Source organism: Typopeltis vanoorti, chromosome 19 (assembly GCF_054136105.1).
Source record: "Typopeltis vanoorti isolate ZY-2024b chromosome 19, IOZ_Tvanoo_1.0, whole genome shotgun sequence".
NCBI lineage: Eukaryota > Metazoa > Arthropoda > Arachnida > Uropygi > Thelyphonidae > Typopeltis > Typopeltis vanoorti.
In genome coordinates, this window is record NC_143567.1 from 74734438 (window position 1) to 74752497 (window position 18060).

The 18060-nt window shown below is 33.8% G+C and overlaps 1 protein-coding gene across 1 annotated transcript in view; it reads right to left on the reverse strand.

Moving 5' to 3' along the window:
* Window positions 1–18060, reverse strand: part of Su(var)3-3 (lysine-specific histone demethylase Su(var)3-3) — a 648388-nt gene that overhangs the window by 490821 nt on the left and 139507 nt on the right. Inside the window, exons 12-13 of the mRNA XM_090409239.1 lie at window positions 17423–17496; window positions 6843–6991 (exon numbers count right to left, since the gene is read on the reverse strand). Of these exons, the coding sequence (XP_090265365.1) occupies window positions 6843–6991; window positions 17423–17496 (223 nt within the window). The remainder of the gene's footprint in view (window positions 1–6842; window positions 6992–17422; window positions 17497–18060) is intronic.

The window sequence follows — 18060 nt, forward strand, 5'->3', positions numbered from 1 at the left end:
ACAGCTACATACAAGCCACAAGTGTGGTTATGCTATGTAGATGATGTGTTTGCCATCTGGCCCCATGGACAAGACACTTTGGATGCTTTTGTCACCTACCTAAACACCCCAAAATTTACTTCACAGTAGAAAAAGAATCAAACAACTGTTTACCATTTCTTGACACATTAGTCACCCGCCTTTCAGATGGTGCACTATCTTTTTCTATTTACAGAAAGCCTACACACACAGGAAGATACCTACATAAACAATCACATCATCATCCAGTCCAACAGTACGGCATTTTAAAAACACTTACACACAGAGCCAGAGCCATTTGTTCTAACGATACAGCTCTGACCACTGAACTCCAATACCTGCGCCATACGTTCTTAGCCAACGGCTACAATCCCTACAAAATAGATAAAATACTACATAGGCCCATTACTCTGCCCTCCCCTAATACACAAGAATACAACATGACCATTTCTATTCCCTATATCAGAGGTACATCGGAAAAGATAGCCAAAGTATTGTTGAAACATGGTCTTCGCACCACTTTCAAACCTCATGTCATGCTGGCAACTCTGATCCGCTCGCCTAAGGATAAACTTCACCCTTTAGCACACCCAGGAGTGTATGAAGTTCATGTGACTGTGATTTGGCCTATTATGGGCAAACAGGAAGATCAGTGAACATCCGCCTGGAAGAACATGAAAGATACATTCGCTACTATTACTATGGCAAGTCGGGACTGGCAGACCATGCTTTGGACACTCCTTCACACAGGATTAGATGGAGGAAAACGAATGTGCTATTTAGGAGTCGTTATAGATCTGAAAGATTATTTTTTGAGTCAGCAATAGCTTTGAAGAATTCTTCCAACCTTAACAAATATGGTTGCATTAATTTGCCAAAAATTTGGGAGACGGTTATCCTAAGAAAAACTCCTGGATAACTGCTGTGCTTTTTTTTTTCTCCGTCCTTAGAGGGCGCCAAAAATAGAACTTTAGATCTTTTGTCTTTTGCAATTATATTGTTTCACTCACTCACTGTCACGTTTACATGTGTGTTGTGCTCTGATGATGCTGAGTTGAAAATCAGTGAAATATTAGCATTAATAAAACATCTTTGTTGTTAAAAGTGTTTGTGGTGTTGTTAATAACGTGAAAAATAAGTCATGAATGAACAGTCTGCTACTTGTCAAGTCTCTAACATTATCGATCTTATATTTCTATCGTCTAAGGCACTTTGTACCGCATCAATCCACCTATATATTTGTCTTCCTTTGGGTCATTTTCCTGCCAACCTGGTAGAGAACAATTGTTTTTGCTAATCTTTCCTCGTACATTCTGTTTAAGTGACAATACCACCTGAGATTAGCTCTGCTAACGCATTCCTGGATGTTGACAATGTCAAGTTCTTTCCTAATATCCTCGTTTTTAATATGATATTGTCATTGAAGCCATCTCTTCATGTCCCTAATCTTTCTCAGGACTCTCATATCTGCAGTCTCTAGTCTTTGGTCAAGTGTTTTACTTCTGACCTCAGCTCTCAGATCCATAAGTTAAAAATAGTTTGAACACTCTCTTGTATACAGCTAATTTAGTGTTCTGACTAATTTCTCTCTTATTCCATATGAATTTATTCAATTGAGTTCCTACCATACCAACTTTGTTGATTCTGTTGTCTATTTCCATTTGAATCTTCACTAAAAATTGTGCCTAAGTAGCTGAAATGTTTTACTTGTTCCACAGGTTCTCCATTCACAACACAGTTGACATTTTCAATGATTCTGCCTATTTTCATTGTCTTTGTCTTTTTATTGCTGACCTTCATACCATATCTATTACAACAGTTATTCAGTTCAGTCAGGGAATCTTGCAGACTTGTAGTGGATTTATTTCGAAGTATAACATCGTCTGCATAAAGTAAACAGCTGACATTAACATCTCCAATTTTGATATCATGTTTAATACCACTTTCCTTCATAATGTGATCGATATAGATAATGAATAACAGAGGCGGATAACGTACATCCTTGTCTCACACCAGATTTAACATTAAACCATATTCGTGTACTTCCTTCAATTCTAACTGCTGACTTACAACTCAAATAAAGACTAAGTATTGCTTGATATAATGACCCATTGACACCATATTACTGAAGCATATTGAATAGCTTCTCTCTTGGCACCTTGTCATATGCCTTTTCCAGATCGACAAAACTTAAATACAGAGCTCTGTTATATTCCCATGATTTCTCAACTATTTGTCGTAAAGTGAAGATCTGATCCTGGCAGCCTCTATTTGGCCTGAATGCAGCTTGTTCATCATCAAGCTTTTCTTCCACAATTCTTCTCAACCGTTTCTCAAGTACACTTGCATAGATCTTGCCAGGAACGCTCAGTAGGGAAATACCTCTGTAATTCTCACATTCAGTTTTATTTCCCTTTTTATATATGGGTACTATGAGAGCTCTACTCCAATCATCAGGAATTCGTCCATCTGTCCAGGGTTTTTGAACTATGCAGTGCAGCCACTGTAAGACTCTTATACCACCATACTTCAGCATTTCTGGTCGAATATCATCTACTCCTGCTGCCTTTCCACATTTCAAGCCTTTGATGACTTTTTCTACTTCAAGTATGGATATGTATTCCTGATTGTATGCCTGTTGAATGTTTTTTTACCACTGTGCTATCGCTGCTTGTTTCATTTAGTGATTTTTCGAAGTAATTACTCCATACTTCAAGGATATCTTTTTCTCCCGTTTTCATGTCACCTTTATCATCTCTAATATTTTATTAATTACTAATATTCAACTTACAAATACATTTCCAAGAATGCATTATATTTGTAAGTTAAAGATTTCCTGCATCCACAAATTAATATACACAGTATACAGCACAACAAATGATTCATAATTATATCACTACAGTGTACATTATTAATAAGAATGGTTTAAAAGGTGCACAGCATGCACACTAATATTAAGCAATATTATCCACAAAAGTAAATCTGCTAAACAGAAGGTTCTGAGATGTTTAGTGTGCAAAAGCAAACAACAGAAAGAAAGAAAGAAAAGCAAAGAAAGAAAAATGCTCAAGTTCATGAAAACCAGACCATTGAGAGCTTACATGATGCACCACACTGTGACTGGCTAACAGACACATCACAGCTGACTGAGATGTCATATAAAATCATAATTCATTAGCAATTTCATTATAAGGTCAAATTTCATTAGACAAACTGAAATACGGCACAAAGAGTAATTTGTTAGTTGAAATTTTGTAGTCCAAAGTGTTTGTCACGTAGAGATTCATTGTACACAAATATACCATTTTATGTGTTTAAGACTTCTGACAAACTGACTCCACTGATCCTGTGAAATGAAATGACAACAGCCAAAAAACAATTTTTAATAAGTATCATTTCTGCTTGTAGGCATTACTATAAAGTTAAATATACAATACATCCATCCATCCAAATTTATCATCAGCCAATAAGGCCAATTTACACAGTTAAGATGACTGGCACTGCTAAAACTACCATATGTAGCAAGTTTAGATTATGAAAATTAAAACAGTGCGAAATATAATGATAAAATTCATGTTCTACTTTTTCAACTAATTAAATAGAGAGCTCTGTCTAAGATGGTTGAAAAAAGTAGAACATGAATTTTATCATTATACTTCACAACGTTTTAATTTTCATAATTTAAACTTGCTACATATGGTAGTTTTAGCAGTGCCAGTCATCTTAACTGTGTAAAATAGGCCTTATTGGCTGATGATCATGTCTGTGATCCAAATCAGTAAAATTAACCTGAACTTTTGGCATCTAGTGTAACTCTGTCCCACTAATATAAAAAAGACTTTTTATCTTTTTTCTTTTAGGAATGCAAATTAGCATACTGAAATAATGTAGATTTTTTCATGTAACTTGCCAACAACATGTTTTAAATGAATGGTACCTATTTATAGATTTTTCAAAGTCAAGCAGCTACTTATGAGAAATAAATCCAATTCAGTTTCAACAGCTCACAATCATTCTATGAGGGAATCATACAACAATATGTGCCTTTTTGAAAAATATCCACTATGATAAATACTATTAACAAAGCTATGATCTGAAAATAATTCCAATTTCCAGTTTAACTAGGATATATAGAACATCCTCTTTCTTCCACGAATAACAAAGCTGAGTATAGAAAGATTATTACTCAAAGAAACAAGAGTCTACAGACTCCAACTGCTATCTCACAGACAGGTTGTCTACGTTTTATCTACAGGTACTTCCATTTTATTTTTTGTATTAATCACACACATGAAAGATTTAAAAACATGAGTTCAGCTATTTATTCGAAACACTACTGAAGTGTTTCTTGAACAGATGGAGGTTGTATTCTTTTGGAAAACAGCATAAGGAAGACTATCACACAGGCAGGGATAGATGGAATGAAATTGGAGGATGAGAAGTTGATTCAATAGGTTAGAATATGCACTGTAAACAGATGATGACTAGCAGCTGCTTGTGTTTATACAAGTTTAGAGAAAAGTCTTAAAAAAAAGCAAAACTCAGAAATAGAATACCTATAGGAAGGTAAGGCTGTTGGGGGGGGGGATTATCTATTAAATGTATTAAGGAGATGTAAGAGCACAATAGATGCTATTGACTGGCATCCATCATTCCTCCACTTTCCCATCCATCATTCCTCCACTTTCCCTAAGCCTATAATGAATGAGTGCAGCAGATCAACATCCATTCACAGTCCAATCACATAAACCAAGTTCTCCTGCTCCTCTTCCACTCCATCTGCTTCTATTCTCTGGAAGAGCTTCTTCACTAATCATTCACCAAGGACTACAACCTCTGGTTATTTAAGAACACTGCAGGTATCTTCTCTCTTTCTCCCCCTCTCAGCCATTGCCTGCATATGGTACTAAAGTGATTGTAGGTTTTACCAACTTATGATGCATGGTATTGATATTAAACAAACAAAAAAAAAATGATTCCAGGAGAAAAAATTGTCCCCAATCAGCCTCTTGTTAGAAATGTTTTTTTTTTTGCTTCTATCAAAATTTAAAAGCAGCTGCCCCATAAAAAATTGCATATTAAAATTTTTGTTGAGGATACTTAACATGTTCGCTGCCATGCTACATCAGCATAGTCTGTTCCCATATGCTGAGCAATTTCACTTCTTCAATGTCAGTACAGTAATCTTGTTGCCGGCGGTAAGCGTCATACGAGTATACTCATAGCTGGCTTGTGTTTAATAGCTGGTAAACCAGCTGACTTGTAGATGGTTTACCAACTACGAGTATACTCGTAGTTGGCAGCGAACGTGTTAAAACACAAATTTCAAACAGATGCAAAAATGTTACTAAAAATTAATTTTATAGATCCACATCTTAACTCCTCTCCACCCAAGGAAACTTGGAGGACAGTAACAAGCATGGGAAATGCTTTCATCAAGAAATATTAGATGGAGAAGTAATACCAGGAGAAGTGGAGTATCCTACTATGTGGATCAACAATAGCTAAATTTTATGAGTTCAGGACAATTTCTACCTTGCTATTTTTATTTTCCCTGTTAGTCTAAATTTGATTCTCAGTTCACTGGAAATTAGTTTTTTTTTGTTTTTTTTTAGAATTACAGCCAAAGCAACTGAGGCTTATAGGCCAAGATAATCTGCCAATCAAAAGGAACTGTTAATACCAAATTGAACTTTACAATTAGTAAGTGATAGAGGTTACTTTCAACTCACAATTAAAATCTATAAGATCCATACATATGTTTTTTTTTTAATCAACAAGAATAATCAAAGAAGAGAATTGCATTTTTTTATTTTTACTGGATATTTTCCAAATGTATATATTATTGCAAAAAAACTAAGTGCCAAAAGTTAGCATGCGTGTAGTTAAAGTTGCAACAATGTAGTTGAATAAAACTTCATAACACTCTTCATAAATGGTCTACCAATGGTCCCAGACTGGTTTTTGTCTATTTTTCATGGGTAAAATCCTGAAAAAATCTGCATGAGGTGGTTGATGAACGTATTCCACACATTAATGTTGTGTATGTTTATAAATACCATAGCTATTTTTTCAATACCCAGTTTCCATATTTCAATACAGAAAACAAGTGGAGACGTAATATTGTGAGTGAGACCTGCACATAAATTCTTTTGTTAAAGAATTTTTTAGAAACCTTTACACATTTAGAAAAGTAAAGCCGCTTACACTGTTTTTCTTTTCAAAGGATAAGTCTGTCATATCTCTGAAGAAGATGTGAATCCAAGCTATCATAGCTCAGTCAGTATCAACGAAACCTCGTGGTTGTAAAGACTTCGGTTCAAATCCAATGTGGAGCATGGGAAACTTTTATGGGACTTTTCAAGTGAAAATGAATTAACCAGTCTCATACAAAGGTAGTAGGTGGTTTTTCCTCCTAGAAACTCACATTTTTCATCCTGGTAAACAACCAACTAGTGAGAACTTATATATAGATCATTTCTATATCACAACATTAATATGAAGCTAGGTTTCGTGAACATGGCAGGCCAGTGAACCCAATTCAAGAAAGGTGAACTATTACTTAGCTACATTCTGGTTTTTATATAGACATTATTTTCTTAATGGGAAAAACCATAATATATAGGTCATAAGGTTAAGTGATTTCATTTATTCTTTTAAATTCATTTTTGGACACTTTGTGAACAATTTAGAGCTTTACACATTTCAATGACTGGAGTATCTAACTCATATTAATTTAATTAGATATATAACAGATAGTACATATGAAACATTACTATATTTTGAATATAACATATCCAAAGATCAAGTAAAGTATGAAATACCTGTTAAATGACTCCCTGTGAACTCAAAATCATCATCTTGGTCCCAATGCTTCAAGGATAAATTATTTAAGGGTGTGGCATTAGCAAATTCCAGATTAGCAAAATGCCAATCCAATACTTGTCGATCTCGAGAGGACAAATACACGTCACTTAAGGGGAAACATTAAATATTAGTTTTTATAAAAATTCCAAAATTCAATATAATTCAGAGTTCACAAGATTTATAATTTAATTTTTAAGTTTCAAAAACACTATTGAACAGATATCTTAATGTGAATATTTTATAATGCATACAAATTTCAACCTATTTAATTTCTCACAGTTTTAATAGTTTAAGTTCGACATTCCTTAAAATGACATTAATGAAGAAAAAAAATATAAGTAATATAAGTATACATAACAAAGTAACAATATTTAATATTACTAATAACATTTAACATTCCATCTTTAGCACAATTAATATAACAAGCTAGTTGAAATATAAAAGAATGTTTAACAATCATCTAGGTGGCCACACACTACAGATAACAAATATAAAATGAAGCAACAGTTTTGGCTTTACAAAACAGATATTTACAGCCACTTAGGACAGGAAGAATCTACTAAACTTTCAGTGGATAAGTCACCATTCCAATTTAAAATAGTGTGATGTAATAACAAAGCTTTGATCTACATGAACAGCCACTCACACTTAAAATGGCTTCTGTGAATGAGTGGCATGTCTTTCCAAAGACTTTATTTTGTGCTAATGCCACAATCAATCTGAGTTAGACTGGACTTAAGAGACACTATAATGGATACAGTATTGATGCTCATTAATCCTTTCTTCCATGGAATAGTCAGTTTTTTCCAGAATACAAGAGATGATAGTTGCACAAGACCCAATAAACTTCCGAGACAAAGGAAGGAGCTTATTGAGAAAAATCTTGAAATGATAAAAAATTGTGTGTTTCATATGACAATATAAATAAACTATCTAGAATTGTCCCCTTTTTCAACCTGGATCAAGCCTGTTGCTGGACAAAGTCCCCCCCCCAATTTTCTTCATTCTATTTTCCTTTCAGCTTTTTCCCTTTGTCTATTACCATCAAAAGGTCTCCAGAGGTTGTTAATAATTTAGTCCTTATTGTTTGCAATATGTCCAGCTCATCTCCATTCTGAACGTAGAATGCATTTCAAAATGTTCTGTACACTAATTCTAGATCCCATTAAACTATCTACAGTACATAACAAAAATAACTCAGGGCTCAATTGACATAATCATGAATGATATCATCATACAAGAATGCCACTGCAAACTGTGCCTTTTTATGATTGTTTCAGGTGATTTATGTTTTGCATAACTAAATGTACTATTTTCCTAAGGGTTTTAATTTGATAAGGAGAAAGTCAGAAAAGCAGTCCTCAACATAACCAGTGACTTTAACACTGACCTCCTAAACATCCTGAAATGGGGTGAAGACAACTTAGACAATGGCAAAAAAACTCAAGCTTGCCTTATTACCCACAAGAAAAATCCTACCTCACCCCCTCTCATTTTTGATAACATTCCAGTTTCTTTTCAAGATTAACTTTCTCTTCTTGGGTTGACTGTAACATCCAATTTATCCTGGCATAAACATATTACTCACATAGCCTCTAAGCCTCTAAAAAGCTTATTTTTTTTTCATTCTAAACATTACTTCTGTTCCTCTCAACTCCTAACACCCCACAGGCCTTCTACTGAACTCTACTCCTGAATAAACTACTCTCTGATATCTTTCCATCAACCACTTTCTTATCCACTTCACCAACTTTATATCCATCCTCATGTGATGCAATTTATTGATTAGAATTCCACATGAATAATGATCTGAGGCAGCATGTGATACAGCGACAACTGAGTTGGATAAAGGTAATGGGTTTACAGCAGCATCACTGTAAACCCATTACCTTTATCCAACTCAGTTGTCGCTGTATCACATGCTGCCTCAGATCATTATTCATTAGTAACTGTATAAATTCCATTTCCTTCTTTTCATATGTCCTCTCCTCCTTCCAATCTAACACCATGTGTAAGATTGGATGGAGATGGCCTCATATATGCTATTTTCACTGGCCTTCAGTTGAACCTCTACTCTTTGGTTGTAGTTCATTGGCTATCATCAATAATACTCCCCCCCATTCTTTCCCCTCTATCATCTCTGAACACACAATACCTTTTACATTCTATCCCACTAACTATATAACCTTCCATCTGTCTCACTAATACCAGTAACCTCTGGCCAGAATGAACTAACCATTGCCAACCCCCCCCCCCATGTTCCAAATGTTCCTAGCAATAGTGTACATAAAGTGCAAAAGTCCCTTAGGCCTGCCGCTGTCCTGAGACTTTATACTAACTATCCCATTCTGGTTTGTTACCCACAGTGCAAACTTATCCATTTTATGTACATTCTTACACTCAACTGCCTCACTGGTATCTCCATACCTGCTCATTGGCCTCTCCCTCTATAAAAAGCATTAGTTTCCCTGATTTTGCATATCCACTGTCACTTCATTCAACAACACTTTTTCCGGACTCTGAACACCAAATCCATTTAGATGCAAACCATCCTGTACAAGTCCTTTCATCTGTCAAACTCACTTCCACAAATTCTTCCTGCATAACCTATGCATCAACTCACTTGCTATTATGGCCCTCCTCTTCAACTCAATTATGTCACATCATGGCAGATTCACTATCTTAACTCTCTCACTCTTTTCTTTTGCTAGTTCCAGTTACTCTTTCATGTCTTCCTCACACCATACTTTTCTCCTTTCAAATCATTCGTTCTAGCCAAAAAACAATAAATTCTTTCAATTTACCCTTTTGCACTCTAATAACCTAACATTGTTAATTTTTGCACCCAGAAAGCAAGATTTTGTCACTCTCTCACCCATCATGCCTCTTATGATAGAATCACCAGACAAGACTCTTTAATTTTTCCTTCTCTCTTAGTCAAGCATTCTTTTCTCTTTTCTCACGCTTCTTTCTTTCTGCTGTCAGCTGAACTGCCTTCCAGACATTTCTGTATTCATTGTAGCTCACACTTTGTCCTATATATCACTTTGTGTAACCGTGCAATCTCCCCTCATAACAGCGAACTCTACAATCTTTACATCTGTCATACTATTATTCTTTTGACCACCACTTTTACTCTCTCTCTCTCAATCATGTTGCTTTTAATCTCTCTTTCAATCTTATCTTCAGTTACACTGTTGCACACATTTTCATGCGTATTCTCTGTTCTTTCTACCACTTCAATCTTGTGACCTGACCCTTGCTTTCATAGCATTTTTGACACACTCTCTCACCACTATCACTTTCAAACCAAAGTCCATTAGTCTTTAGTAACGCATACCTTTTACAGATATTGCACTGTATAAAAGTCCCTCTGGTTGAATTCTTTAAACATTGGCATCAACTATGTGCTATGCCATGCAACTCTTGCTGGGTAGATTTCACTGTTTTTTCTAATCTAAACAACCTGGCTTTTGGAGCACACCAAACACAGGTCTATCACAAGACACCACCTGATGTAGATATTATCACAAGCAATCCTACACAATTTTTTTGTATGTCTACCAAAACATCTCCAATGCTGTTAATTTCTTCCAAGTGCTAAGAAATTCCAACCGCAACATAGTTTTGATTTCTTTTTCTATGGACACCAAACACAGTCACATTTGACTTCATGTCTTACATTAAAGAATGCCAGGTGAGATCATAATTATAACCTTTATTCCTTTTATTATTTATATTCATTATTTTTCATTTCCTAATCCAAAAATTTCTATGATGTACCATGAAAAGCAATATTTTTGTACAAAGTTCTTGCAGTCTCTTTCAACTAGTGAAGGAACACTTGGATGACAAGTTTCACAGTGCCATGATTCTATGGTAGGACAAGTATAACAAGGGCTTTATTCTGACATCGATACATGTATAATGAACTGACTTTAGTATACTGACCTTTTCACAATGACTTTAGTCACTACGTGGAAAAGTTAAGCGTACCAAAGTCAACTCATCATATGTATCAATGCCAGAATAAAAGCCTTGTTACCAGCTTCTTCCACAAATATTGAGCTTCATATACTGAAACGAATGGCAAGTACTACTGGGCATACTAAAACTGTATGTGCAACTCAATAAAAATGGCTGTTTTACTAGTACTTTTGGAAATCTAACAATCAACAGGTTTTTCTATTTATGTCAAGCACAGTCAACAAGTATGATTCTGCAGTTTTTAACAACAGGAATTCCGAAATAAAAAGATGAGCATTGTTCAGTTCACCATTTATATATATATGCGAGGGTGGTCTGAAAAGTTTGCGACCTAATAATGAAAAAACGAATTTATAATTTCAAAGTTTTTTTTTCTCAACATAATCTCCCTTAACCTTCCAAACGGCTAGGACGTCCAACTAAATCTGGATATGTTTCAGTCCACCTGTTTAAAGAACCTGGATAAGAAGTGCAATTTGACTGTCATGTCCATTAGAAAGTGTGATAAACCCTCACACTGAAGAGAACGGTTAATCGGATTATCTCGCATTCGTAGCTGCCTCTCAGTTGCCTATAACAATAAACGCACTTCCCTGTTGCATGCTGGTCAACTGGATTTTAGTTATATAGGATAGACTAAAAATAGAGACATTATTTATATTTTTATTTTCTTTTTTTATTGTACAATACAATTTTAATGTCTGGACAAAATAAAGATCTTGTGTAATTTGTTCACTTAAAAATATTTAAGTGAACAAAGCCTTACCTTGGAGAACTAATTTAATTTTTTATTTTTTTGTGCTAATTTTTTTCTAATCGCTTACTAGACAAAAGATTTTTCTTTGTTCTCGAAGAAATTAATTCACAATAATTATTTGAAATATTCTTTTAAAAAAATAAAAGAAAACCGGCTGCTGACGTTCCAGTTTATATTATTTTTATTTTTGTACAAACCTTCGAAATCGAATTACAAAAAAGTGTTTGGACATGTATTAGATTTTGTTATTTGGAACAGTTTCCTCCTGCACAAGAAAAAATGTTTGTCTACCATAACATATCTAGAATACAGAATAGAAATTGCAAAAGCATTGCTGCATGCACATGCGCCTTCTTCAGCAAGCAGAAAAACAAGAAATCCTGCCAGACATCTGAGGTTGAACGCTGCTAACTCCAACCGTTTTCCCGAAAATCTACCACCAACAGCTAATAAAAAAAAACCTGCATGCAAATGTTATGTATGTAATAAAAAAAATATCAGAAAGGAAACAAAAATCTGGTGCCCTGAGTGTAAAACTGCTTTGTGTGTTTACCCTTGCTTCAAGGTGTTCCACACTGTTCAAGAATTTTAAATTCTGAACATTATGAAATAAAAAATGTTGTTTTCAAGGCCATCAAAACAGTCCTTTTCAGGACTACAAATATTGATAGAAGAATACCTGAATGAACTGTTTCCTTTTCATCTTGAAGGCGAATTTTTAAGTTCTTTTTATGACACAGAATGATATTTTCGAAGGAATAAAATATAAGAGGAAATGGAATACTCTTTCCAGTTCCAGAGGAACTGGAAAGAGTATTCCAGGTAAAATATTTCACCAAAACAATTAAAATAATGAAATAAAATCTACCCTATATACATATAAAATGATAAGCCTTTTTATGTCATGTTTTTCAAAACATTTTTGAAACTCAGGGGCTACCTTGAGTGTCGAGTCTTCAAAATTCGAGTCATCAGAATTCAGGAGCAGAACCCAATTTCGAGTTATCACAATTGAAGGAGAACTGGCCTACCAGACCGGAACACGGGGGGTTGGGCATAGTCCCCCCCCTAGTTAATAAATGAAATATATAAATAATAACGGGAACATTTTCACCTTGCCAACACTCAACATTGGTGTGATATGGGTTCCAAATTTCTTGTTTCGGAGATATATATTACAAAGTTTTGTAATAAAAATTTCTGCTACAATGAAGTTTGACATAATCAACAATATTATTACTACCTTATTTCTGTTTCTCGTGTGGGAGAAAAACAGTAAAATGTCACTGTTATAATTATATGAGATGTTATAATGGCAAAAATTGTAAGAAAAAAGTCATTTGCACTTTCTCTTCAAAACACAAAGAAAGAACATTGTAAATTCAGCCAGTGGAAAAGAAAATACTACATATTTTTCTTCTGTTATCTGATTTTTTTCCTTGTAGTACAAAGAAGAAATCACTACATATAACATGGAGTATGCATGAGGGAAAAAATCTGGAAATTGGTTACATTATAACGAATAGAGAAATCATGTCAGAAAAATTATTCTCATAAGATTCTAATCTCAGCAGACATAATATTTTCTTCTAGATTACATATCTAAAGTAACTGAACCTTTGCTACTATTTTACACTAAAATGAAAGGGTATGTTCCCCAAGTGATTTACATTTGTAACAGCTGTCTTGCGAACGATTTATGAAATAAATTATCTGAAATATCCGCAGATTGATCAGGTCTATGCCCCCCCCCAAAAAAAAGAAGATTATGAAACGCATATGCACCTTTTCTTTGAAAATAATTCAAATCCTCTTTTTCAAGATAATTGTATGATTTAATTTCTAATTTTTGATAATAAAAGTGAAACTGATCATTATAAATTAAGCAATTATTTTGGCATAAATAATGTAGAAGCATGTAAACGAAATGTCAGTATTTCTGTTAGGATATAGGTAATCAACAATCGAAAAGGAAACAAGACATTCTTGACATATTCTGCACTACAGCCTGAGGCACTTTAGTGCGACTTTAGTGTTCTCCCCTTTCTTCTCAATAGCACTGAGAGTAATAAACCTTCAACTTTTCCTCCAGCTAAGAGAATATTACCAAGTATTTATAAGACGTAGATTATTTCAGAAATAGTTTCCAGCAGCAGAAGTAATATTTAGATTTTTTTAAAGAAAAACAAACAAAAATAATGCTACTGAACTTTCTTTTGTGTGGTATGCATATAAACAATTTTGCATGGTGAAAATATAGCATATTATTTCTAAAATTTCAGCAGACAGTAGAACAGCTGGTTTTAGATTGCAAATAAATAGAACAGAATTAGAAGCTTCACGGTACAATCTGATTGCCGTATATCTTTTGTCAAAATGGTAAAATGAAGTAATTGATTTTGAATGATGTCTAGAAAAGCTTTCAAACCTGCATAGAAATTTAGAGGAGTTATGCAATTGAGTTCCAGGAGAGATTAAGGAGGGGGGGGGGGGGGCGGAAGCATTAGAAAATCTTCAAAATGAGCAAAAATTTTGAATCATTCCGTATATATTTTTCACATATTTTCAATATATCTATATCTACGAGGATATGCACTAGATATTATCGTAATATGCATAATACAAATAAATAAATAAAAGATGAAGGCAAAGAATCACTACTAAAATATCATTGGATATAAATTTTTGATACCAAAAAGACAGAATCGGAAACCGAGTAATACAATTTAGCATTTTAACATTTTTTTTTATTTTGTCTTTATGAATAACAAAAAAATCGTTTCTAAAACTGAAATGTGATGATCCATATAATGCTATTTGGTTAGAAATGAAAGCAAAAGGACATATTTATTTCAATAAATATTATTTAAAAATATAAATATTTGACATAATATTTTCAAAGCAAACATTTGAAAATTCTGAAATTCGAAAAAAAATTATTCAATTATTATAAGCAAAGTGAAAGAACAATCAGTGCAACTCTTCCGGTGCACTGATTTGTAGAATTATCAAGTATTTATAAGACGTAGATTATTTCAGAAATAGCTTCCAGCAGCAGCAGCAGAAGTAATATTTAGATTTTTTAAAGAAAAGCAAACAAAAATAATACTACTGAACTTTTGTGTGGTATGCATATAAACAATTTTGCATGGTGAAAATATAGCATATTATTTCTAAAATTTCACATAATTTCAGCGGACAGTAAAACAGCTAGTTTTAGATTAAAAATAAATAGAACAGAATTAGAAGCTTCACGGTACAATCTGATTGCCGTATATCTTTTGTCAAAATGGTAAAATGAAGTAATTGATTTTGAATACTGTCTAGAAAAGCTTTCAAACCTGTACAGAAATTTAGAGTAGTTATGCAATTGAGTTCCAGGAGAGAATAAGGAGGTGGGGGAGGGGAGCATTAGAACATCTTCAAAATTAGCAAAAATTTTGAATTATTCCGTATATATTTTTCACATATTTTCAATATATCTATATCTATGAGGATATGCACTAGATATTATCGTAATATGCATAATACAAATAAATAAATAAAAGATGAAGGCAAAGAATCACTGCTAAAATATCATTGGATATAAATTTTTGATACCAAAAAGACACAATCGGAAACCGAGTAATACAATTTAGCATTTTAACATTTTTTTTTATTTTGTCTTTATGAATAACAAAAAATCGTTTCTAAAACTGAAATGTGATGATCCATATAATGCTATTTGGCTAGAAACGAAAGCAAAAGGACATATTTATTTCAATTATTATTTAAAAATATAAATATTTGACATAATATTTTCAAAGCAAACATTTGAAAATTCTGAAATTCGAAAAAAAATTATTCAATTATTATACGTAAAGTGAAAGAACAATCAGTGCAACTCTTCCAGTGCACTGATTTGTAGAATAAAATACACCAAATTTACTATCACTAAATAGATTCATTGCAAAAGCTGATCAGTGGTCATTTCAGGATTGATTTTTTTTGCATATGTGAAATTCGTTTCAATTTTTGGGAAGAGACACAATAAATCATTTTAGAGGTAAGAAAGGTCAAATAACTTAGGACAGTAAATGAAATTCTAAGCAACACAATAGACGTAAAGACAAAGGGACACAAAGGTCACTCAGCAACAGTTAATCCACTAATGGCTATAGAATAGCCGTAACGAGATTAACAGCAGAGGAAGGTAATGGCAGGTTAAAAGGTACAATGCAGACGAAGTTTTGATCCATGAAAAAAGCTAGGGAGAGCTGACTATATCATCCACACCAGCCGGTTGGGAGGTTAAGACTAATAAAGTTATTCAAGCAATGCTCCAATGCCATTATCCCGTCCCTGTAGTGGTTCTCAGTAAGATACCTATCTTGCTGCAATCACCTCTTGATTCGAAGAAAAATGCTGACTGGTGAAAAAGATTTTTAGTTTTGCGAAGAGATAAAAGTCAGAGGGAGCTAAATCTGGGGAACAGAGTGGATGTTCCAACAATTCATAGTGCAGATCCCTTAATTTTCCAATTTTGAGGGCAAGTGCACTGTCCGTATGAAAGATGATTTTTTTGTTCTGCAAATCGGATCTTTTCTCATGAATTTTTTTCATCTAGTCTGGTTAAGATCAGAATAATATTCCCCGGTTATTGTTTTACCCTTTTCAAGATAATTATAAACAAAATGCCTTTAGCATCCCAAAACACTGATACCATGGCCTGCTGATGGAAGTGATAGTTCTATCCATAGTAATAAATCAACGCACAAGATCAGTTTTATTCTTGCACTGTTCAGAGATTTTTATGCACGTGCTTTTTTGATCTGCTGTGAGCAAGTGTGGCACCCATTTTACACAAAGCTTTTTCATTTGCAAAATATATCCTACACATTTATTTGAAATGCCAATAGTCTCAGCAATTTAACGCACTTTGACTTGCCGGTCATCCAATACCATATCATGAACTTGATCAATGATTTCTGATGTTACACTTTTTGGACATCCTTCACATGGATTATCTTCAAGGTTGGTACGGCCATGTTAAAACTTGGCAGCCCATTTCTTAATTGTCGAAAATGAAGGAGAAGAGTGCCCATAAACTTTTATGAACTTCGAATGAATTTCTTTTGCTGTTAAACCTTCATTTGCAAAGAATTTTATAACCGCAAGATACTCAATTTTATCCATTTCAAGGGATACAGACAACACTTTTGCTTCAGATAGCTGTATAAAACAAACTACTTGATAGAATGACTTGCAATTTCACATGGATGCTTATGACAAAAGTACCAACTTAAAAAAAAAAAATCTTGCCAATAGTGTTGCCATCTATGGTCGAGGCCGAGAACTTTTCAGACCACCCTTGTATATATTAAAAAAAAACTGTTATCTAACATAATATGACCAACTGCACTGTGCTATAAAATACAGCTTTAACCACATTTTTCTAGCCTTACACAAGTGGTGGTTACATAGAAGCAGGTAAAGTGAATGCCATCTTGTTATCATGCTACAATATATATATATATATATATATATATATATATATATATACATAGCATAATTTTAGCAACCTGAAATCTACATATGATAAAATTTGGCTATTGTACTTATCATCAAAACAACAACCAAAGTGTATTACCACTGCTTAAGCCTTTTGAATGTTTTAAACTATAATGCAACGTGGCAATGATTGTAAAATATGAATATCAATAAAGTTCATGGTATGAAGCAAAAAGTAATGAAACTAAAAACAATTATCCAGAAAACATTTCAATTTTTTGTATAAGATTGATTGATTTCTACCTTGGAGGTGAAGCCTCTAAGTTCTGTAATTTTTCTTCTATCTCTTTTTGCTGTTCCCACAACAGATCGTATTCCTAAAAGTGAAATATGTTGTACTATTTCAAGATAGAAATTTCCCTTAAGAGATCATTTTCTGTAATTTACATAAAACAAAAATAATTACAAAGTATTTTACTTTTGCAAATGAATTATATGTATGTATATACATCATTATGGGGTCACTGAAGAATCTAAAGCATGTTTGTACCTAACTGGGAGAAGGCATTCACATTTTTCCCCCTTTTAATAAGAAGGAATCTGTTAAAGTGTTTCTTAAAGAGTTGGAGGTTGTATTCACTGGGAAAATGGTATGTGGGAAGACTGTTCCAAAGGACAGAGGTAGATGGGATGAACGGCAAGGATGAGAAGTTTGTTTAGTGAGCTTGAAGCCGAACCATACATGGATGCTGACCAGCCACTACCCATGACTGGATGAGGAATGATGGAGGCTAGTTCAATGAAGCAGCATCCATGGAAATACCATGACAAAAGACATAACAGAGAAACAGAGCATCTATAGGAAAGCAATTGGAGGGAGTCAGTGAGAAAGAGAGAGAGAGGAGTCACCTAGCCTTTTAAGGAATACGAAGAACTGACCA